The sequence below is a fragment of the Eurosta solidaginis genome, chromosome 2 (genome assembly GCF_040869045.1).
Source record: "Eurosta solidaginis isolate ZX-2024a chromosome 2, ASM4086904v1, whole genome shotgun sequence".
Classification (NCBI taxonomy): Eukaryota; Metazoa; Arthropoda; class Insecta; order Diptera; family Tephritidae; genus Eurosta; species Eurosta solidaginis.
This window is the reverse complement of record NC_090320.1, coordinates 268,468,559-268,494,164: the sequence shown is the minus strand read 5'-3', so window position 1 is coordinate 268,494,164 and position 25,606 is coordinate 268,468,559. Positions and strand designations below refer to the sequence as shown.

The window sequence follows — 25,606 nt, the reverse complement described above, 5'->3', positions numbered from 1 at the left end:
CGCGCATTAGCATCTGGGTACAATATAAATATCCAAAGATTTGAAAAATTTGCGGTCGAGACTAAAAACTATACATAGATCTCTATCCGTGGTTTAATAGGCCTGTTACAGTTCATAAAATCTTAGTGCATAGTACTGATATTATAAAATCAGCAATTTTACCTATTGGTCAACTTTCTGAGGAAGCACAGGAAGCCCGTAACAAAGATTTGAGATGATTCAGGGATGATAACACACAAAAGCATTCGCGTGAAGCCACGAATAGAGATCTTATGAATATGTTGCTTATAACATCGGATCCTTTAGTTAACAGTTTTAGGGAGATACCTATGAAAAAATTTAAAAGTCTGACTTCAGAAGTCTTAAATTTACTGTCCCCCGATAATGTTGAGGAGTCAATAAATGCCCCAGTTGTTTCAAGCTTTCACAGTAGTGTTGCTGATGCTCATGACTATTCCACAAGTGACTCATCGAATGAAAGTGATGATAGCGAATAATAACATAATTATAAAAGATAACCTACCCTATAACTTTTTGTTGGATCAGGTTTTATTTAATTTAAATCTATTGTCTTTTCTACTTTGTATGATACTTTACTTTTAAGTTTTTGTAATAAGTAATTTTCACATAATTAATTTAATTATTTACATTGCTATTATTATTATTGTAATTCACTTTTACATTCCTGACTGGTACTATAAAATAATTTTGTAAAAATTGTAGTGCCAGGATAAATACTCAAATAAATACAAAATATGTATGTACATATGTACAGTCGCTCACATAAATAAGGGGTGTCTACTTTTTGGACAATTCTTACAATTTTCGCTTTCGCAAATTTATTTTAACTAACTTCCCATAAGAAAATGTGTCACGATCTATAACAAAAACTAAATTATATTTAAAAAAATGTTTGAAAAATTCGACGAATTTTCATATTTTAACTAATTTCCCATAAGAAAATTTGTCACGATCTATAACAAAAACTAAATTATATTTAAAAAATGTTTGAAAATTTCGACGAATTTTCATATTTTAACTAATTTCCCATAAGAAAATTTGTCACGATCTATAACAAAAACTAAATTATATTTAAAAAATGTTTGAAAATTTCGACGAATTTTCATATTTTAACTAATTTCCCATAAGAAAATTTGTCACGATCTATAACAAAAACTAAATTATATTTAAAAAATGTTTGAAAATTTCGACGAATTTTCATATTTTAACTAATTTCCCATAAGAAAATTTGTCACGATCTATAACAAAAACTAAATTATATTTAAAAAAATTTTTGAAAAATTCGACGAATTTTCATATTTTAACTAATTTCCCATAAGAAAATTTGTCACGATCTATAACAAAAACTAAATTATATTTAAAAAATGTTTGAAAATTTCGACGAATTTTCATATTTTAACTAATTTCCCATAAGAAAATTTGTCACGATCTATAACAAAAACTAAATTATATTTAAAAAATGTTTGAAAATTTCGACGAATTTTCATATTTTAACTAATTTCCCATAAGAAAATTTGTCACGATCTATAACAAAAACTAAATTATATTTAAAAAATGTTTGAAAATTTCGACGAATTTTCATATTTTAACTAATTTCCCATAAGAAAATTTGTCACGATAACAAAAACTAAATTATATTTAAAAAATGTTTGAAAATTTCGACGAATTTTCATATTTTAACTAATTTCCCATAAGAAAATTTGTTACGATCTATAACAAAAACTAAATTATATTTAAAAAATGTTTGAAAAGTTCGACGAATTTTCATAAAAAATTTAATTTTTTTCCGAATTTTTTGAATTTTTTAGAGTATTGAGATTTATAGTGCATTCAATTTAAGTACAATAAAGTAATATTCTTAAGTCCTTTAAATTTTTTTGGATCTATGTCACTTATTCGCATGAGTTGCTGTATATGAAATAAGCAAATGTATGCATATGAAGTAAAATTTTGGAAAAAAATAAAAAAGAACATATGGCTAAAAAAAATGACGTAGTTGTAATAAATGACTGCATATGAAACGGAAAATTTCATAAAATAATTTTGTCCAGCTAGCTTGTTCTACACGAAACACTGTGCGGCGGCCGCAATAAAAACAATAACATATATAAATTTTGGTCTCGAATGGAGATGGTTAAGGCTTGCGCGGCTCCTGTTTACCGTCCCTATCCAAACCTAAGTGTACATTCATGCATATATGTCTAATCTTTTACAGTTGAGACTAAAAAATCCCTTTTTTCTGTTACGAGCCCTCATAATGTACAAACATACACAAGAGATTGTCAGTTTGTATGTAGCGATTAGCTACGACATCATTTCAATGATTGAAAAATAAAATATTTTTTTAAGAACAACTGCTTTAGTAGTTTACGGATGTGAGTCTACCTATATGATTTTAGAGTACATTTGAATGGTGAGTGTAGCAATTGATTTATCTCGGTTCTTTTCTTTCGTCCCCTCCTTATTTCCTTTAGTTTATCAATATATCAGTCTCTTTTTTCTTCCCATCCTTTCAGTCTCCTTTCCTGTCTCCGACTCTCTCTCTGGGTGTAGCCATGCCTTTATCCCTCTTGCTCTCTTTGGTTTCTTTCCAATATCCCTAAGTCTATCGATATATCGGTCGCTTTCCTCTTGCCATCCTTATCTCTATTCCTTACTGCCTCTTTGATTCTCGTTCTTTTTCTCTCTTTCGCTTCCTTTCTGCCTTCATCGTCATCATCATCATCTACCTCTTCCTATCACTAAAATTCTCATTCTTTATCTTTCCCCCTCTCTCTGAACTGCCCCTGACCCTCCTCCCCGCCTTCGTCTCCCACAACCGCTTTTTGGTAGCCTCTATCTCCATCTCACTCTACTCTTTCTTAGTGACTCTCACCGCCTTTCCTTCTACACCTCCATCTTCATTATACGCACCCTCATATATACGGACAGATGTGTATGCCAACGTACCCTCAGACATACGGACACTCGACCTCCATCTCACTCTCCTTTTTCTCAGTGCCCCTCACAGCCTTTTCTTCCACACCTCCATCTCCTTTATAGATACGCACCCATACGGACAGATGGGCATGCCCTAGGTCACATATCTTTCTTTCCTAATTATTGCAGTATTCCTATCTCTTTTCCTTATTTATAGAATTCCGATTTCCTGTAAACTTTATTTCTATATTTTTTAAGCTATAGGATACTCTGCTGCTTTTGAAAAAGGTTCTCGCCTGTGTCTGTTTGACATTTAGATCTGCCCGGATATTCACTTTTATGTATATTGAGTTGCTCCTCTATATTTTATGGATTATGTCTTGTCGGTGCTATGACGCGCGATTAATGGGGTACTAGGGTGGTTACAAGGTATATGGTGAATTTTTGTTCTGTCTTTCGGGACACCCTCCTATAAAACGATTATTTTTAGCAGTATTTGGCATTTATCCAATCATCTTAATCTTAATGTGGACACCCTGATCGTATAAATGCCAAGCACTGCTAAAAAAGAAAATATATTAAGATCAAAATTAATACAAATAAAATTACCTATCGAATGATATACGAGTGAAGCTCCTGGCATAAATGGTTTCGCTTTTACTGCCGAAACATTAAATTTTTTTCTGAAAAATCGATGTTTTTCCTAACTTTGACCTCAATGAGGCACGCGTTAACATTATCGGATTGGCCTGGAACTTTGCAATTATCATTTTCTGATCTGAAACAAGAACAAAAATTAAAATTCACTATATACCTTGTAACCAACCTAATGGAGTACACATTGATTGATATATCTAGATCCTTAACGGCAACACCAAATTTCATGAAAATAAAGTTTTGCAAACATATTCCCTCACTCATTGAAACATTTCATAATTGCTCAGACCCAAAATTGGCTCTTTTCATCTAATCAAGGTTTCGATTGCCAAATATTCACGTACCTGTACGACTGAAAGATCACGGCAAATCACAACAGCTTCGAAGAAGTTGCTGTCACTGACTGACTGTTGTGGCATGTACATCCCGTTCTCAATCACTGCGACCAATAAAGGCAGTCATAGACAAAATCACAGTTCATGTCACAACAAAATGTATGAATGAATGTGTGATTTGTGCTACTAATTACTGCTAGATGGCGCAGCAAACTACTACTCCACCATATGTTGCTACATGGTGCGCTATGTAAACGCCTTCACACGTAGCTTACTACGAAATCTTACACAGAATAGCAGCACCAATCACAGATTCAGTGATTCATATTGTCACAGGTAATTGTTATGCTGTGACAAGCCCTTCGAACGGGTCTGTGCGTTTAGTGGTAGCGTGATTTTTAACTATGATACACTGAAAGAAAAAGACTGGTAAAATCAACCGAAATACGGGTCAATTCAACCGAAATTTCTGTCAATTTTTATCCATCGCAACAAGATGTTGAATCAACTGCGCACAAATCTTTGATTCGTAATTGACCATTTTAGTAGTCAAATGAACAAAAAAAGTTGTTGCGACTGAGATCTTTTCATGGCATGGTTTTCACTGAGATCTTTTCATGGCAAAAGTACACTCGGAGTGCTTGCCAAACAGTGCCATGGGGCGACCCCGCTTAGGAAAATTTTCTTCTAATTGAAAAACTTTATTTCTAAAATTTTTATGTTGCTTTGCCCGGACATGATTAGGAATCTGTCAATTTTACAGAATTTTGTTAACTTAAGAGCGACAATTTCTCTTCTCTTGAAATGACTAAACTAATTTCTTCGCTTGACAAAGAACTCGGTTGAATTAACCATAATTCGATCAATTTCACCGAATCTCCGTTAAGTCAAAAACAACAGAACCGATTTGTTGATTGTACTAGCACCATTTCTTTCAGTGTATGTATCATATTCCTATTCTAACACTGTTGTGTTATAGTTACGCATTGTTGCGGCCACTAAATCACTGTCACAAATCACATTGTTTCTGAAAATTGCGGAATCTCTAATCAAAACTACAAAATGTCATATAAAATCCAAATCAGTTAAGGAAGATGGCACAAACATATTTGACCCACCCTAATTAATATGTACATGCATTGTAATTTATCAAGTACTTGCAAATATACTACCAACTTCTTGTGTGTGTTGGTGGATGTGAATTCCCTTGAATAGATATGCGAAAGCCAAGGACAAAGTTAGTGAGAAAATTTTGTTTTGTATAAATCGCTTCAAATGTCAAAACTGCTGATATGCCAAATGTCGTTCGTAGTTTTCCAATGTGTACATAGTTTAGTTCATTGTTTGAATAGGCGAAAACCGGCAGTTTGCCAATTTTCGTTTTTGTTTTTTGGCCAACAACAAAGTGGCGAAGTTAATTTTCCATTATATGAAAAGTCCAAAAGCGACAATTATTAATAGTTCATAAAGAGCTTGAGCAGTTCGAACGCATTATTTTTCCCACTTGCTTAGCATGCTATTTAGTATGTATGACCCATACAGGATAGAGGTTTGCGCCGATCCCTTTTTCGGCGGCGGCGGCGTGGGCCGCGCGCCGGCGTACGCCGGTATTCTTACTTTAAAAAGTTTGATTTTTCTATTTAAAAAAATAGCATTTAGGAAAGGTTTTGTTTGTATGTATTTAATGAAATCAACGTGTTGGCCATTTCGGAAAGATCCGGGGTTTTTGCCTCAAGATCTCGCAGACAGTTCAAATATTTTCAGGAGAGCTCCCAGAGAGGCTTCGAACCTAACCCCGGTCTTTCGAATTGGTAGTGCTGCGTCTGCTGAAAAGAAATAGAGATACATAAAATAGCCACACTTTTGTTTGCACACTTTTGTTTGCACATCTCGTGCAAAGCGTAGTTTCGCCTAGGGTTAACTCCTAATAATCGTCGCGAACACTATTTCTTTAAAACATTTGTAGCTCCTTTGCGGTCACGCACAAAGGCGACTTACGGTTGCTATTAATGGTCTATTAATACTCATGACTCTCGTGGCACAGGGCACCTCCAGTTTTTTGGATGTTTTTAAGAGCTACAATTCCCGATGTGCGAACAATAGCAATACCGACCACCAGTCGCTACCACGCCTCCTGACCCTCACATCATATGCCAGCTAAAGGACTGCGACTTCGAACTCATACCTTCGTCGACGTCACTTTCCTAGAAGCTCTAGGTGTAGCTCCGAAGACTTTCCAACGGATGCTTTTGTCGCGCTTTGCTGCCGAGCTACACTAGAGGAACACCTTGAAACATTAGGGAGTGGCTATTCGGCCAAGGACGTCGCCTTCGAAATCATAAGCAATCCAATGGAAGTCATTGCGTAATCGGTGAAAATCGTAAAATACTCGGCGCATCTACATAATTAAAATTTTACAAGGACCCTGGATAAAATTTTTAAAATGTAGACCAAAGTTTGCAGACGTTTGTGTTCACGTCATTTATTTCAAAGTCTTTGTTAAATCAAAACGATATTTTAGAATGAAAGTCGACCGATTTTAAGTTGAAAGATGTTTACTGCTGTTTTCCGGCCTTATGATATAAGAGCTCATTATGGATGACCGCGTAGCTTCAGTTTTCAGACTAGTTCGACTGTCCACTACGTTAGGGTAATAGCACACACAGTCGTTAGTTCGACTGTCTTGGGAAAGCTTTTGCTTCACCACTATGAGTGTTCTTGCGAAGGACAAAGCCTAACCTGGTTAAAAATTGTGCCTATGTATTCACATTTGTAAAAGCAGCCGTAACGTGTAGGTGATATTTAAACTTGGTTGATAGGCTATAATCAATGTGATTCACTCCAAGGGACTAGTTTTGGATAGGGCCGCCAACTTTATGTCAAACCGGGAGACTTGGGTGTTGAAAGATGAAGTGTGAAAATTAAAATTAACATCTCAGACGCTTTCGCAAATAAACAACAGATGTTTGAATGTAAGCCCAAATGATTTTTCAAAACTTTCTCATACGTACATATATCCTCAACTTAAGTATGAGGTAAGAATCATTTCAAAGGAGTGTTTATGCCCCTAAAACCTACTAAAGGATTTTGCATCACTGATTTCGCTTATTCTTTCAGCCAATCGCAATATAAATTTTTTTTTTTTAAATCGGCACCTTTTTTGCTTTTTTAACAACTTGAGGGCAATTTGAAAACAATTTGAAATTTTTTGAAAAACAAATATGCAAAGTGAGCATATAAATCTCTACTATATATTTGTGAAAGTATGTCTGTATGTATGTTTGGACTTGCAGCCTAAATCGGAGAATGGAATCGAACGAAATTTTGCCATGACATACCCTGAGTGCGTCAATCTATAGTAGGCTATACAAAAAAAAGTTTTCGACAAGGGGGCGTGGCCCCTCCCATACAACTGGAATTTTTCGTAGTCAATATATCTGAAAGTATTAAAGCTAGACGACTGAAATTAGGTAAGAAGGATAAAAGACTAATCCCTACCCCCTCGGCAAAAATTGGGGATAGTGAAAAAGGGGCGTGGCATCTCCCATACAAATGGGGGTTGGGATTAGTCTAATATATTAGTCTATATAGTACTGCTTTTATTTATACCCGAACGACGTCGGGTGCTCTGCTAGTTTATTATATAACTTTTCTTTTAGTGTTTTGTTTTAATAACTTGGTGAAATGGGTGATGTAAAGTCCGTGTTAAGCTGACATCGAAAACGCTTGTATTTTAAAATAACTTTTGAACAGTTAGAAAGAGTTAAATTTCGAAATTAGTTTCTTATAACTGGCAGTGATGCGCATCCGTTGGTACCACTTTCGACCATATCCGACATGAACAATAAATGGCCTAAACAGTCTTAAACGAGTGGAAAATATAGTAACGCGCCGGACGCCGCCGCCGCCGCCGCCGCCACCGCGCCGACATTTTTGACATTCGGCGGCGGCGTGCGAAAAACGACCCTAATCGGCGGCGGCGGCGGCGTATATCTCTAATACGGGGTAATCCGTTACAATAGACTGAGATGAAATAGCCGACGCCCCAATTTCCGTTTGAAATAGTGTGAAAGGAAAGTACGCAAGGTAGTCATCACATTTCGAAAAAACCTTAAATACATACAAAGCATACTTTAGGGCGTGCGAAAGCTTTTACCTTTTATCACTCTATGCATGTATTAAGCGCTTTTTCCGACATTATTTTTTTTTGTTGCATTGTGAAAAACTAAACTACCATTCGTATTTTATGACTAAAGCGCCGGCAATAACTATTTTATGTTCATAAAAACTGTTCAGCTGCTCAACACCAAAGTATCCAATTCTATTGATTTGATGGCATGTTTTCACAAATTTTTATTGCAGCTTACGGCAAGTGATTTTGATTTGACATAAACTTGATATTGCTGTAGCGTAGGGGAGTAAAATTTCATTTATTCCATATGAAATATAGTATATTTTGCAATTTAACAATCAAAATTTTAATACTTAATCTAGGCAGGCTGCCCCACAATTGCCAAGTGGGCAGCCTCAAAGTATGTACCAATTTAGGAATGCACTTACATATGTTTCCAGGCCAGAAATTCGTTACCTTACTGCCAGTGATTTCTTGCCAAAGTGGGTTGCCAGTCATACCCCTGGGCACAACCTAGCTTGCATGGGCTATCAACTCTTTTAATCCCTAAAAGTACCCTGCATCTGTGCAAATGCATAGATTTCTAGGGATTACCTACAGCTGGCTGCCACTTTTCTACGCCTACTGCTTGAAGCTGGGCTATGTTCCAAAATCGCATGCCTTCATTCCGAAGGCGAGAAAGTGCTCGACCGCGAAGAGTTCGTTCTAGTAGCCTTTTTCTGACATCATAGGGGCTTTCAATAATATCCTGCCGACAGCTATTTAGAGGGCTTTAACAGGATTGTAAGCTGAATCGTCTGTGATCATATTTATTAACAGACTTTTACACGGCAGGATTTTCACTACCCTTACACCTCGAATGTAGAGGCGGCGAACAGTGGGAAATACCCGGACACCTTGAAGGATATGGAGCCTTCTTGAAAGGGATTCTGAAACGAGTTAGGGTGGTATTCTTCTCAACAGACAATATGTCATAAGAAATCTCATTGGTAGTTTCTCGTACTATTGTTACCACTTAGGCCCGGGTTTCCAGTACAAGTTCAACTCAGTTTGTCAGTTATACTACGCTTAACCTTATTCTGCAGTTTTTCAGTCTACTTTAACTGAAGTTTAAGCTGAGCTTAAGCGGCCGATCTGGCTGGGTTAAACTCTAGTTAACCTATCAGTTATTTGCGTTCATTCGAAATGGCGTCGAATATACCCAAAAAGAATTTGGGCTTGAGTGCCATTAGATCTCATGATGCTAACTAGGCATACTTCTAAAATCTCAAGAGTTGTTTCGAAAGAGTGGCTTAGCTTGAGAGCCATGGTGTACCCAGTAAAACAGGGAATTTTTTATAAAACAAAAAATGCTTTATTTAAGTGGAAAAAATGTTATTCCCAACTTGTGGTTCTCTATCTGTACTCGAATGAAAGATTCCATACGACAGTATTTTCACGAAAATAAAATAAAATATATATATAATTTATTTTTGATTAATTACGCTTCATTACTGCTATCAGCCAGGTGTTTATTTCTCACAATAAACAGCTGTTGGTTTTTGGTGGTACCTGATTGGGGATTTTGTTTTTAAGTCCACCACAACTCGATATCCAAAGTAGGATATCAAGTGGAGAAATGTGTTGAATATTTATTTGAGAACTTTATATTTCTTAAAATCTCTCAAAGGTCGGAAAATAATTTAAGAATGACGTCTTAAGGATGGTTTCGACGATGGAGATTCGAGACCTATACATTTTACAAAATTTCTCAAAGATTGGATAGTTATTGGAGAATGAAGTTGAATATCAACTAGAGAACTATCTGATTTAAGAATAATCCCCCAGCGGGTTAGGGGGTCAGAATATACCCGCGGTAGGTATGCCTGTCGTAAGAAGCGATTAAAATACCAGATTCAAGGAGTTGTGTAGCGCAACCCTTTAGGTTGCCAGCGCAATATATAGCTTCTCCAAACCCAATTGTCAACCTCACTTATCCGTGGCAAATCCTGTTTCACTAACAGACGAGGCTCTGGCGACCCCTAGCTCGTCATGGAGGTAGGGGGTGGGGAGGGAGGGATGGCCTGAATGTTTAGTGTGGCCATATAAATCGTTCCCGAGATGGTCGGGCTAGCACCTTAAAGGTACTGTTACCGGAGCGTACCGGATCTGTATCCGGCAAAAGACCATCACATCGAAACCTTATCGCTACAACAACAACAACATTTAAGAAAAATGAAATAATGATGTTGGATATCACCTCCGGAACTAGATATATTTCGCTGGAGAAATTTTTTCCCATGTTTGTTGGGTAAACAAAATCCAGCTGTTGCCGTATCTACAAATTATCTAGATAATAAAAAACCAATGTTGCCGCACAAAAAATTCTACCCCAAAGGCGGCCTTAAACTGTGACTGAAAAACTGCTCAGTAGTTTAACTGGAGTTTAAATTTGACTAGAGTTTAAGCAAACTTAGTTTAAGCTTAGCTTAACCAACTTCGGAAAAACCGGACCTTAGTATAAAATGGTAAGCCATTCGAACTGAACCGGTTCGTAGGTACAAAGATACCCAGGAACCAGTTCATAAACCGGTACAAATTTTTCCAAGGTTGTTCGAACCACTCAACCTAACTTCCTTCGACTTTTTGGATGATGGAAGATATATATAAACGGCAGAGCTAGGACACAGCCGATCCTCTTCTTTGGGGTATTGGTCTGGCAGAACCCACTGGACACTGCATCTATTTTTTAAAGGCTAGAAACCGTGCAAACCATGTTACAGATTGGAATCAGGGAAGCCCTTAGAACACTACCAACTCTGGCTTTGAACGACTTTGTTATAAATACACCTGGTGGACATTGTTGGGAGGGCAGCTACAACACATGCTGTAATTAGCCATCGAGACGCAGGATTAGGCTTAGTGAAAAAGTACACTCCAACATTCCTATCCCCCTTCACAGACGTTGGTACACCGCTTACAATTTGCCTGTTTCTAGAAAGATGCGCCTCGGGTCAGCAATGCAATGACTGGGCACATTCTTGCCGAATGTCGAGATTACGAGGGCATTACTTATGCCTATCTCTCAATGGTAATTGGAGCATTGACAGAGCACTGTGTTATAGGAATTCATGCGGTGCGGCTCAGTATTAATGTGGTATTAAAACGGACCGTGTTTAAGTGAGCTGCTTCCGCCACCAACCAACCCAACGAGTCAGAGTGAACGTATATCAAGGGAAGCGTGAGCTGCAAAGGTCACAAAATCGGGGCGCGAACAAGATCGGCACTTACACAAAAAGATATTTAGTGTGGGTAAGGTTCCACACCAGCTAGAAGGATTTAGATGATAAAGCATGCAGCTTAGTTGGTTGCCAGCCTAGGTCTTAGTTTATGTCTGGAAAATAAGACAATCCAATCCTATCTGTTTTTTTCTTTCATTATATCTCATCTTCACAGAGTTTATGCCACGACTGTTCTTCTTAGAGCTCGTGGTTGCCATGAGTAATTGTATTTGTGCGTCCATCTATATTGATATCTCATTTTTATTACCTACTCTTAAAATTATACGAATACACCTAAACGTATAAACTATATAGAAATACTATATTTTTTAATACTCACCTATTTTTGCTATACTCGCCGATAGTATCCAAATACCAATTATAAAAGGCGTTTTAACTCTATCAAAATCGACTTGAGAAAGTGGATAACGTTCGGGACGATGCGCGTAAGGGTCATCATCATCATGTGCTGAAATCATTATCGGTGGTCTGTGTGTATCGACTTCTTTGGGTTTATCACTTGGTGTAGGTTCTACAGGTGCTATAGCGTTAGTTTGTGGTGCAATTTTATTACCATCACCGCTACTTGATGAACCCTAAAAATAAAAATGGGTAGAAATAATTAAGGCTACTTAGGAAATGAGCTGATGGCAAAAGTTGACTGCCTATTTTTAATAGTGACACATCACATTTTCCCATCATATAGGCCTTAAATGAGGAATAAGGCATAAGCGATATCTACCCTCAACTATGTAGAGTTGGGATGTTTAGTAAAATTGAGGTTGATTGCCAGGTTATTTGTGTTTTTTTTTTTGGATTACATGCATTGCATACCCTATTAAATGGTATTGGGGTAAGAGCCCGTGACTGCCACACTTTCGTTATTTTATAAAAGCTTTTTTTAATAAACTGCCTAATACAGTAGAGGAAAACAAGTAAAGGTGTCTAAGTTCGGGTGTAACCGAACATAATATACTCAGCGTGAGCTTCAATTGCACATTTAGTTTCAGATAAATTACTTTTCAACATAACACGTGGCACCGCCCGTTTAAAAAAAATGTCTGCCCATTTCCTCTTACAACAAAACTTGGTATGAGAAATATCATTGATCCAAAACTATTTTTTGCTAAGTTATAGCTTATTATTCTAGTCACGACTCTTTTTAACTTGTTTTATATCTAAGTTGCCGTGGTCTTTAACCGATCCTGTCCATTTTTAGGCTATACGGAAAACTGTGTAACAAATTTTATTACGATCCGTCAATTTTTCTTCGAGTTATGGCTCCCGAAACATAGAAAATTGCTTAGCCATAAAAGGGGCGTTGCCGCACCCATTTTAAAAAATTTTTGTGTTTTCCAATTTAATGTTATAATTTAATTTAAAAAGTAGAATTCTATTGATACAGAGCTCTTTTTCGCTAAGATATAGTTTATAATTTTCGTCTACGGCCCTTTTAAAAATCTTTTATATAAAAGTGGGCGTGGTCTTTAACCGAACTCGTCCATTTTTTCTAGAAATATTTCCTGCTATAGGGAAAATCTGTGTACACAATTTTATTGCGATCCGTCAATTTTTCTTCGAGTTATGGCTCCCGAAACACAAAATTGCTTAGTCATAAAAGGGGTGGTGCCACACCCATTTTTTTTTTTTTTTTTTAATTTTAAGTTTTCCCTATTTATTGTTATAAATCCACTTGGGGAATGAAATACCGTCGTTGATATAAAGCAAAGATATAGCTTATTTTATTCGTCCACGACCCGTTTAAAAATCTTTTTTATAAAAGCGGGCGTGGTTCTTAACCGATTTAGTTAATTTTTCTTCAAAGCTTTCCTTATAGTAAAGGCAACCTCTCTGCCTAATTTTGTTACGATTGGTTTAACGCTTTTTGATTTATGATTAATAACATTTGTAAAATTGATTTTATCACAAGTGGGCGGTGCCACGTCCTTTTAAAAAATTTTTTTTTTAGTTTTTACCAGGAGTCTCAATATCAGTCCACACGTCAAATTTCAACATTCGAGGTGTATTATTTACTAAATAATCAGGTTTTTTGTGTTTTCCAAAATTTTATATATATAAAAGTGGGCGTGGTTATCATTCGCTTTCGCTCATTTTCAATGCCAATCTATTCTGGGTCCAGATAAGTACGTGTACCAAATTTGGTGAAGATATCTCAATATTTACTCAAGTTAGCGTGTTAACGGACAGACGGAACGACGGACGGACATGGCTCAATCAAATTTTTTTTCGACACTGATGATTTTGATATATGGAAGTCTATATCTATCTCGATTTCTTTATACCTGTACAACCAACCGTCAAAGCTAATGTACTCTGTGTGCAAAGCACGCTCCTACTTAAGTGGAATAATTGGATGCCGTATAAAATTAGTGCGTCATTTAAGGCACGAAAATTTAGATCGCATGAAGATTGAAATAATATATCATTGATGTGTATTGAAACGATTTTCCGTCATCCCTTGTCAAATTTGGTTTCGGGACGTTTAGTTGTATTTATAGTTCCTAGGTACACGAGCAGGTATTGGCAAAATGGATGTTTGTGTATATTTATGTATATGTATGTGCTCTGTGTTCTTTGAGAGCTGAGAGTGGTTTTTACTGATTGATTTGTGTGGCTGACTGAGGCAGGTAAAAGTCAGTAATTCTAGTCGTTTGCCCTTCTTTGTGGAATTGTTGCTTTGGTGCGTTCATTGTTTTGCGTTTGTTTGTTGTACCTGTGTGATTACTTTTTTGCTTATAAACAAATTTTAAAGGCTCAAATGTTGTGTCAGAAATTGTGTTTATATATTATTCTACCGTCGAATGTTTTTTGTTTGTAGATTTCCATGTTTTCGAGTACGTTCAGACGTCGGCCTTTTGCCTGCTTTTGAAGGACCTTGACTACTTTATTGATGTTTGCTGGGGAACATTAATTTTCGACCATGTGATTCGTGAAGTTGGACTCTGGTGTAATGTTTGGATTCAGTGTTTTTTTGTTGTAATCTCTAATGTGTTATTTGAACCTCGTTCTTATTTGCCGTCCTGCTTGTCCTATGTTACATCATTTATCCACCTTGCCGGAAAATCAACAAAACAAAATAAGTCATATATCATTCTTAGCATGGGTTGTTATGCCAGGTATACAAATCTAAAGAAAAAACTGGTTTTATACCCTACAGAAGATAACATTTTACATAAAGATGGCAAAATCTTAATTTCAGGAACATGCCATTTGGGGAACGTTCCGTAAATGACGAGCTTCATGAAACGGGAGTTATAAGTGGTTTAAGAACTTTTGGCTTTGTTTGCGTGTTGTTACAAGTTGTTACCATGACATAACTAGCGTAAAAGGATTACAAATTCATTATAATCAGTATGTTGGAATTTATTTTTAATCTAGTCGTCATTTCGGGATGTCAAACTTAATTGACTTAAATTCATTCAACTTCGTAATTAGTTGGCGTTTAACAGCCTAAGTGATTTTGGTCGTTCCGTAGCAACACACTCCAGCTATCCCTATTTCGCGAGGTCAGGGACGTCAAATCTTTCTCCATCTGCCTCTCCCAACTTAGTGAAGGCTTCCCAATTCCTCTGCTTCCAAACTGCGTAGACGACTAAATTTAAATGTCTGAGATAGGTCCTTTTTAACAAATCTTTTAACATGCGACCTCTCTATTAGGATATACACTCAGAGAAAAAATCCAGCACCACCGGACTCAATTCAAACTTTTCATGTTCTTACTTTTTTTGTTCTTGAAAAAAGAATGGCCTGTTCTCAAAACAATAACCTTGTTCTTGAAAAGAGAATGGCTGGTCATAAAATATGAACGAATGTTCTATTAATGAGAACGGTGTTCTTAAATTAAGTACAAGAAAAAAGAAACGGTACAATTCGTGTGCACTACAATGTTAAATATAACATTTGGCACAAGCTATCAAGCAGTCGTAGTGGCCCAGTGGTTGTGATGTTGCGGTTGCGATCGTGTGACGCGAGTTCGATCACTGTAAAATTTGAAGTATTTTAAAACAATTTTTGTATGTTCTATTTTTTCTAACTCTTATTTTTTGTTCAGTTCCATTCACATATGCAAAGGTAATTCTCAAACTTGTTATGAAATGTTTTAAATATACATTCAGATTGCATCATCAAATAAGAAAAATTTCTCAATAAGAGAAATATATGAAAAAATGCACATTATCCGTTTTTTATAATTTTTTAGATTTTAATAATAGTTTGTTTGTTATTAACATTTTTTTATTAATGACAAAAAAATTATTATTAATAATAATCGTTCTCGAAGCGTTAGAACGAAAAATCGTACATCAAGCCCAAGTAGTGCTTGAAATGAACCCAGAAGGTTCCCACAGCAATACCAAACTAGTCATAAAATGCTTGGAAAAACCGTTCTTAAAACAATCCCATCGATCACGAGTTAAGAAACGTACTTAACAGGCTTTTGTCAACGAATGTTCTTAATTATACTCAGCGTGCTTTGCACACAGAGTATATTAACTTTGATTGGATAACGGTTGGTTGTACAGGTACAAAGGATCCGAGATAGATATAGACTATCAAAATCATCAGTATCGAAAACAAATTTGATTGAGCCATGTCCGTCCTTAATTTACTTATATACTGTAAAGATATTAAATTTTTTGTTAAAATTTGACTTAAAAAAAAATTTTTTTAAAAGTGGGCGTGGTCGTTCTCCGATTTTGCTAATTTTTATTAAGCATATATATAGTAATAGGAGTAACGTTCCTGCCAAATTTCATCATGATATCTGCAACGACTGCCAAATTACAGCTTGCAAAACTTTTAAATTACCTTCTTTTAAAAGTGGGCGGTGCCACGCCCACTGTCCAAGATTTTACTAATTATCTATTCTGCGTCATAAGTTCAACTCACCTACCAAGTTTCATCGCTTTGTTCGTCTTTGGTAATGAATTATCACACTTTTTCGGTTTTTCGAAATTTTCGATATCGAAAAAGTGGGCGTGGTTATAGTCTGATATTGTTCATTTTAAATAGCGATCTGAGATGAGTGCTCAGGGACCTACATACCAAATTTCATCAAGATACCTCAAAATTTACTCAAGTTGTCGTGTTAACGGGCGGACGGACGGACGGACATGGCTCAATCAAAATTTTTTTCGATCCTGATGATTTTGATATATGGAAGTCTATATCTATCTCGATTCCTTTATACCTGTACAACCAACCGTTATCCATTCAAAGTTAATATACTCTGTGAGCTCTGCTCAACTGAGTATAAAAATCAAAAATCGTTAAACCTATCGTAACAAAATTCGCCAGAGAGGTTGCCTTTGGTATAAGGAATGCTTTGCAGAAAAATTAACGAAATCGGTTAAGGACCTCGACCTTTTTTATATAAAAGGTTTTTAAAACGGTCGTGGACGAATAAAATAAGCTATATCTTTGCAAAAAAGAGCTTTATATCAATGGTATTTCATTTCCCAAGTGGATTTATAGCAATAAATAGGAAAAACTTCAAATTTTAAAAAATGGGCGTGGCACCTCCCCTTTTATGATTAAGCAATTTTCTATGTTTCGGGAGCCATAACTCGGAGAAAAATTAACGGATCGTAATAAAATTGGGTACACAGATTTTCCCTATAGTAGGAAATATTCCTAGAAATGGACGAGATCGGTTAAATATCACGCCCACTTTTATATGAAAGAGTTATAAAAGGGTCGTAGACGAAAATAATAAGCTATAACTCAGCAAAAAATAGTTTTGAATCAATGATATTTCACTTATAAAGTTTTACTGTAAGAGGAAATGGGGAGACATTTTTCTTTTAAACGGGCGGTGCCACGGGTTATGTAGAAAAGTAATTTATCTGAAATGAAATGTACTATTGAAGCTCACGCTCAGTATATAATATTCAGTTACAAACGAACTTAGACACCTTTACTTGTTTTGAAATTGTTTCGTTCGTTTTAGAACAATTTTTTCTCTGAGTGTATAGGTTAAGTTCAGAAAATTAAAACACTACGGTAACGCTAGCTAGGCCATGCTATGCGATTGAAGGCGGATCCGTCCCAAAAGTTATTCTTATCGGCCCAAGCAGAACTTGGCGAAATTATCATATTAAGCCTAGCATTTACCTATGCATGTATGTATGTATAACAAATTCTTTGTAAAGTGTATGTCATGATAAGGAACACATATCCATAATGATGTACATATACATTTTGTAAATGCCTAATTCTAATGCAATAAGTATGTACAAATGTAGTGATAAAAGTATTAATGGTAAGCGAAATTTGTATGTCATTAATCATTTAAAATAATTATATTGTGTTTCCATTAAATATAATTATGGAATGGAAACTTATTCATGAAAACACTTCGAAGTTCAAAATTTTGTGTTATCTAATCAAGAAAAACGCTTATCATGAACACTAATAGCTCCGTCACATAAGCAGATTTTCATGTAGATGAGTTTAACACAAGCTTATGCACTATGAGTAAATTGCACGCAGAGCTCACAGAGTATATTAATTTTGTTCGCATAACAGAAATCCGTAACGGCATAAACTAATCGAGATAGATATAGACTTCTATATATCAAAATGATGTGGGCGAAAAAAGAAATTAAATTAGCCAAGTCCGTCCGCCCGTCAGTCCGTCTGTCCGTAAACACGATATCTTGATTAAATTTTGAGGTATCTTAATGAAATTTGGTACCATGCCCACTTTTTCGATATCGAAAATTTCGAAGAACCAAAAAGTGCGATAATTCATTACCAATGACGGATAAAGCGATGAAACTTGGTTGGTGGGTTGACCTTATGACGCAGAATAGAAAATTATTAAAATTTTGGAAAATGGGCGTGGCACCGCCCACTTTTCAATGAAGGTAATTTAAAAGTTTTGGTTGCTGTAATTTGGCAATCGTTGAAGATATCATGATGAAATTTGGCAACAGCGTTACTCCTATTACTATATGTATTCTTAATAAAAATTAGCAAAATCGGATGACGAACACGCTACGCCCACCTTTAAAAAGAAAAAAGTTTTAAGTGAAATTTTAACAAAAAATTTAATATCTTTACAGTATATAAGTAAATTATGTCAACATTCAACTCCAGTAATGATATGGTGCAACAGAATACAAAAATTAAAGAAAATTTCAAAATGGGCGTGGCTCCGCCCTTTTTCATTTAATTTGTCTAGAATACTTTTATTGCCATAAGTCGAACAAAAATCTACCAATCCTTGTGAAGTTTGATAAGGGCATAGCTTCCATGACGATAACTGTTTTCTGTGAGAATGGGCGAAATCGGTTGAAGATACGCCCAGTTTTTATACACTCAGTCGGCCGTCTGTCCTTCCGCATGGCCGTTAACACGATAACTTGAGCAAAAATCGATATGTCTTGAAAAGATCTGCAAAGAGCACTGGATATTGGATAAATATCGTCCTTAACGAAAATTTTTAATGTGTATTTTTAAAAATACACAAAAAAGGTTACAAATCGATCGGAACCCAATATAAAAGAAAATGTTTAATTTTTCTATTGCCTTTTTGATTTATGAAGTTCCAGTAAAAAAAGTTTGCTATTGGCTTTGCAACCACCTACGCTACACATACCTTTTGGTTGGAGTTTAAAGACACCAGCGCTTTCGTAGCTCCTTCATCTACATGATGATTTTAGAAAAGCTTTCTAGTTATTATCCCAAGAGACTCAGTCTCATCTCATACAGTACTTCATCAAGAAGAGTCCTGAAATGCAAGAGAGACTTCGTTCAGATTGAGCCATATATGTATCTATAATGTGTTCCCGGTCATAAATGGATAAAATATAACGAAATGGCCGATGAGTTGGCAAAGGAGGATGCAGTACTCGACTAATCGGCGGTTGACGTTCCATTCCATTTGGGAGAAATCAAAAGGGTGCATCTTGCACTTGCATATGATCCACATGGAGGGAAAAGCGTGGATGGAAACGTGGAGCTCCAACCACGCTAACTTACAAAGGACGGCGTTATTCTGTAACACCTAACCTAACAAACAATTCGTGCCGCGCAGTCAAGTCAAGCTAAATAAAACCATTTAATAAAACGTGCGATTTACAGCAGCGATCACGAAAACTGATGTGGCAATTTTTATCAAACTTTATTCTCTTCTTATTTTCTATGAAGTTTATAACTCAAGCCATGCAAATCCATGATGAAATGAATATTCAGGTGTTTTCATCCCGCTGACGTTTTCCCTTATTCTGACAAGTTCGGCATGCATATTTTAGAGGGTTGACTATCATAAAGAACTGCCTTTGAGTTCTACTATGATCGGAGTAGACTTTACTAAACGTTTAGAAATATTATGGCTATATAAGCCGCTTCTAACGTAACTTTGTGTTCCCCAGAAGAGTATAGAACAAATTTTGCAGAAAACTAGTTTTTTGTGGAATTTTGTACGAAAAATTAAGCAATCAAAATTTAATACTTTTGTAATACAAGGAAATACTGGAAAATAGAGCTACCGAAAAAGTGAGGTTATGTTGTTGACATCACCTTTATTATACATCATGATGAAAATCAATCTCAAAAACGTTTTCGGAAATTTTACAAAAATTTCGAACTTTTTATTTACAGTTTTCTAAAATTTTTTTGAGTTTGCAGTGTTGTAGCCAAACAATTTTAGTCTAATGAGTATATCGCTAGTTTTATTTTAAACAGAAGTAATAAAAAATTTTAATCTTTTGGGAAGACGCAAATGAAGTTTCAATTTTTTCATACAGTTTCATTATAAAAATGAGATTCCAAAACAGCTATGGTCGTCAATCTTAGCCCTTTAAGTATTCGAAATATGTGATTATAATCTCACTATACGGCTATTTTGGGGTATCATAACATTTCGAAATAAGAAATGTTTAATTTGCATCTGTTTGCAATAAAACTGGCGTCTGTCAAAACTGTTAAATCAAAAAAATTATGAAAACCCTCAAAAAAATAAAGACATTTTGGTAAAACTTGCTCGAGTTTTCGATTTTTTTCATGAGATTGGCTCGCATAGCGTTACGCTTCCGTATATACATATGTTTGTATATATTTTTTATTGTGAAACTTTTCTCACACTAAAAACATAGCCATTATTGTAAATTAAGTTTTGTCCACACTATAATTACGTTTTACTCTATCAAAACAAAACTTGAAACCTTAAGCATACATATATCAGACCATTCTAAAAAAACTTGACTTGAAATAGAAATAAATTACAATAAGAAGAAAATTAAATATAATGTAATCAGAGTATATTTAATTAAAGGCCCCGCAGGGAAAATCGCTAGTTAAAACTGGTGCGCTTCTAGTGCTTCCGGAACCACCACTAGTTCGCTATCTATCTCTTTTACATGCTTTCAACTCGCGAATTTAACATGGCGATTTCCTCGACGGTAGAAATTGTCCCCGCTGCATTACCCTTTCTCTAGTTCCGAACTAGATAAAAAAATTTACTTTGGAACTAGTTGTTTATTGGCACATTTTCAATAGTTCCGAATTAGTATAAAAATTTACAGCTAAGGTTTAGTTCATTTCTTGGTACTATTTTGTTGGCTCCGGACCGGACCGAAATTCCACATGTTGCTTCTAATACGATATTATCGCCTTGTTGTATAGCTGCGAACCTGTTTGAAAGTGTGGTAGCAGTTTTTTTCTTGGTGGCCTATTTCTCGAAGATATATGAAATTTGAAATATAAAAATCAAAACTGTCGATTTTATAACTGGACAAAATCTAGGTACTAACGAACTAGTAACTACTTGTTTGGCACTTTAGGTCTAGTTCCGAAACATAAATTTGCATCACTAGTTACCCTGCAAAAAATTTGACTAGTCTAGGATGAATCCGCGACGAGTCGCAAAGAAGTATGCGCCTATAGCCAGTTTTGATATCTTTATATGGGTTGGAGTGGCCACTTTTTTTTGAGCATGTCCTATGGAAAGACCAATTGTACCTGTTTATGCCTGAACGGCTAGTGTCGGACTGGCCCTCTGTCGGACAGATCCTTTTTGTAATGTTCGACGCTTCCTCTTTGTACCCCTATGGGAAGTGTCCGACAGGCCCTTTTTGTATCCATACGGGTAGTGTCGGATATATTCTCATCGTGCCTCTACAGTCAGAGTCACACAAGTCTTTTTTGTTCGCCTATGGATACTGTCGGATAAGTCCTCTTTCTACCCGTATGGAATTCCTTACGGATTTTATAATTGTTTAAACTCTAATACAATCTTAGTTTTTGTTCGTATTGGTATTGTAGAATTATAAAAACAAAACAAATATTACGATAATGGAACATATGGTCCTAGTATTTTAGGTTCGGTATAGAGCTCTGCAAATAATGCTATTCAATGACATTTAATCTTTTTATTTTATTCATTTCGTTGCAGTTTGTTTTTTAATGTTTTTTTTTTTCATTGGCTACATAAATTTCAAACTGACTGATGCCAAATATACCCAAAAGGGACTATAGGTGATCAATTATACCCCAATGTGGACAAAAGATCAATAACGTGGAATAAACTTTGTTTTTATTCGCACTACAACGAAATCGATCAGAATAGTTTAAAGGAAACTTAATCTCCGAAATTTTTTTTAGTAGGTGACGAAAAAGCCCTTAAAAATCAAAGTAAAAAAAATGAAATTTCGCAGGCTCGAAAATTATTTGTTTGTGTATGCGTAGTGAAACTTTTCTTCCCGACCCCAAATCCTATCGAAAAATCGATGGCGCGATATCGGCCCAACGTTTCGCCAAATTTCCTTGGCATCATCAGGGGCGATGTGACGGTTGACAAAATTACAAATGAAAACTAAATAAAATTTACAAAAATTACACCATTAATTACATAGAAAATCGGTACCATCGATTACATTACACATTAAACACTACGAACACTATAAAATTTTCATTTGATTGTATAATTTCCATGTATACCAACGCTTTTAGCGGACGCTTTTGGGTCGGACGTTTGAAATTTTTTTCATTAGGTCATGAAAAACCCCTTAAAAATCAAAGTAAAAAAAAAAAAAAAAATGAAATTGCGCAGGCTCGAAAATTATTTGTTTGGGTATGCGTAGTAAAACTTTTCTTCCCGACCACAAATCCTATCGAAAAATCGATGGCGCGATATCGGTTAATAAATCGAACCATTCTAATATATATATTCTAAGTATTACATTTAAATACAATATACAATTAAAAATAATGGAATAAAAACAAATATATATGTTTTCCAAGGCCCAAACGAGTAAAGGGCAGTGTAACTACGCCATAGAGTAGAAAAGATCACATCATACCGTTATGTTTTTCAGCACAGTTAAAAAAGATCTCTCCACAGTCCACATGCTCTACTATATAGTTGGTAAAAATAATGTTTCTCTCAATACCTTGTTATCGTTCTATGTTGTTTGGTAAGACGTTGGTCAAAGAAAAAAGCATAACACAGAGGATTCAACCGATGTGTTAGTTGGTGTCAGACAGTGAATAGGAAATACGCTCACATCATGCTCTTTGGTTCCTTCCATTTGTTCTCTACGTTGCTTTATTCCTACGTTATTAACGAAGTATATGTAGAAGAAGAATGTGCTTTATATATAAGAGGCGTATATACAAGTAAAAAATATGTGCTTATTTTAAGTGGGTGGTTAAACTGTAGTATATAAGTTGCCTAGCATATAACCCTGCTACTTTATCTATTACAAATTTAAACGATCAAAAGGCAAGGCTAAACTAAGCCGACCTTAACTGCAGCTTAAATTCACAAAGAAAATTTAAGCAAAAATTTTGCATTCAATGTGACTAATTAGAAATAGTTGTCTTAAAGAAAAATTTGATAAATACTTAGCGTTATAAAGTACGATATAAATACATTGACAATTACCTTAGTAGTATGGTTTCATTTGACTTGAAAAAAGTTTCATTTGAAATGAAAAAAGTTTCATTTAAAATGAAAAAAATTTCATTTAAAGTGAAAAAAGTTTCATTTGACTTGAAAAAAGTTTCATTTGACCTGAAAATGCCATATACGGAGGTCTATACCTATCTCGATTCCTTGTACCTGTACAACCAATGAAATGTTATGCTACGAAAGTGTAAAGCACGCTGAGTATAAAAAACAAAATTTCAAAACCTAAGAAACATATCAGATTTGTATGCACAATTGCATGTCCGTTTCATCATATCAATCGGTTTATTTTACTTTGCTGCAGGTGATTGGTGGCATTTGAGCCGAAATCTGTTTATCACTGGAGTTTTCCCACCAAACCAACCATAACCAACTTAAACCGCATTAAACAACATAAAAAAACAACACAAATTGCATAAAAACAAATTTATAAAATACATTTATTGCATGCACACAGATATCATCATAAGGTACGAATATTAATTGTTCATGCAATTGCGTGCATATTTTTCAATGACAAATCACTGTTGTTAATAATATAATAATATATGTCTACTAGCAGAACCGGCAGACGTTGTTAGGCCCTAAATTTGGTCTATATGCATACATTTTAACAAGCTTTTTCCGTCTAACTCTAACCTCCCCCCTCTTCGCTTTCTCCTAATCCTTTTATTCACTCTTCCCTCCGTCTTTTTCGCTTCATCTATCTCCATCTTCGTCTCTTTCTATCTCTATCTCAGTATCCTCCTTCTCTCTGTTCTCTTCTCTCAAGTTCTTCTCATTCTTCTTCATCCCTTTTTGCCTCTCTCAGAGGGTGGTATGTATTTTGTTCTAGTCCCAATCCCAGTCCCACTCCGAGTCTCAGTCCCAGTCCGTTTCCGGTCTACTTCCCCGAAAAAGGGTCGTAAATACTAATAAAGGCAAATTAATATACCAAATTGCAGGCAAATCGCATAGGACGTATGTAAATAGGTATGTGGGTATTATTAATTCATGTCCTTATTTCGGCTTCGCATGCATATTTATCAGTTTTGCCAGGTTGATGCGACTAAATCGAATATCCCAATGAAAATTACTTTAGAGCTCTCAGCAACGGCTTTCATTTGATATCCGGGTCCATTTTTCGGCCTATATCTCTAGACCCTGTACGTCGATCGCAACCAATGCTATGTAATAACCACCGCGTGAGGTATACGCAACATGTTTGAAAGCTTGAACAAAATCGACTGACGCCTCTCTTCAAACACCGGCGACCAACTAACACACATTTTAGCCTTTCTTTTTATATGTATAGATTTTTATTTTTCACACTTCACTATAATATTAAATTGAAATGTAGATATTCGTTGCTTTTGAAATTCGGCTTAAACATTGCACATGGAACAACTAAAGACTCTCCAAAATTTACAAAGATGTCTTAGTATCTCTAGCCGCGGGCCCCCTCAGAAACCCCGCGCCCGGGCGTAATCTCGCCTCTCCCCCCCCCCCCCCCCCCCAATTAGACGGAAGTACCACCTGAAAATATGAGTGCCAGTGCGTATACGTAACATTTATTAATACATATAAGCATTTAAAAAAAAAATGCAATAAAACAATATTGCGACTATAACTATAGATATAACCTATCCTATATTTCAATATAGATCAAACTACACACGGGGCGCAAAACAAATTCAAAACCGGTATAGTAGTTTAGGAGTCCATCGCGGACAAACATTGTGACACGTGGCTTTTATATATAAAGATAATAGAATAAAAGCAATAAAAAACAAGTAAGGACAGGAATGTCTTCGGCTGTGCCGAAGACTTCATACCTTTCATTAATGTGGCTGAACAAAAATCTTATCCGGTTCGTAATCTCCAAATAATCGGATGTATAAGATAAGAAATATATAGTGAACAGATGTACCTAACTAAACGATTTTTAAGATAAATATAAAATAAACAAGTACGGAAGGTTAAGTTCGGGTTCAACCGAACATTACATACTCAGTTGAGAGCTATGGTGACAACATAAAGGCAAATAACCATGTAGGAAAATGAACCGAGGTAAACCCTGGTATGTGTTTGTATGACATTTGTATCAAACGAAAAGCATTAAAAGAGTATTTTATGAGGGAGTGGCCCATAGTTCTATAGGTGGACGCCATTTAGGGATATCGCCATAAAGGTGGATCAGGGTTGACTCTAGAATTTGTTTGTACGATATGGGTATCAAATGAAAGGTGTTAATGAATATTTTAAAAGGGAGTAATCCTTAGTTCCATAGGTGGACGCTGTTTCGAGATATTTCCATAAAGGTGGACCAGGGGTGACCCTAGAATTTATTTGTACAAAATGGGTATCAAAA

The 25,606-nt window shown here is 35.6% G+C and overlaps 1 protein-coding gene across 29 annotated transcripts in view; it reads right to left on the bottom strand.

Annotated features, from left to right (window-relative positions):
- The window catches only part of Nhe2 (Na[+]/H[+] hydrogen exchanger 2), a 253,657-nt gene that overhangs the window by 214,082 nt on the left and 13,969 nt on the right, over window positions 1–25,606 (bottom strand). For all 29 annotated transcript variants that reach the window (XM_067767902.1, XM_067767909.1, XM_067767916.1 and 26 more), the window contains exon 2: window positions 11,665–11,920. In XM_067767902.1, coding sequence (XP_067624003.1) covers window positions 11,665–11,920 — 256 coding nt within the window. The remainder of the gene's footprint in view (window positions 1–11,664; window positions 11,921–25,606) is intronic.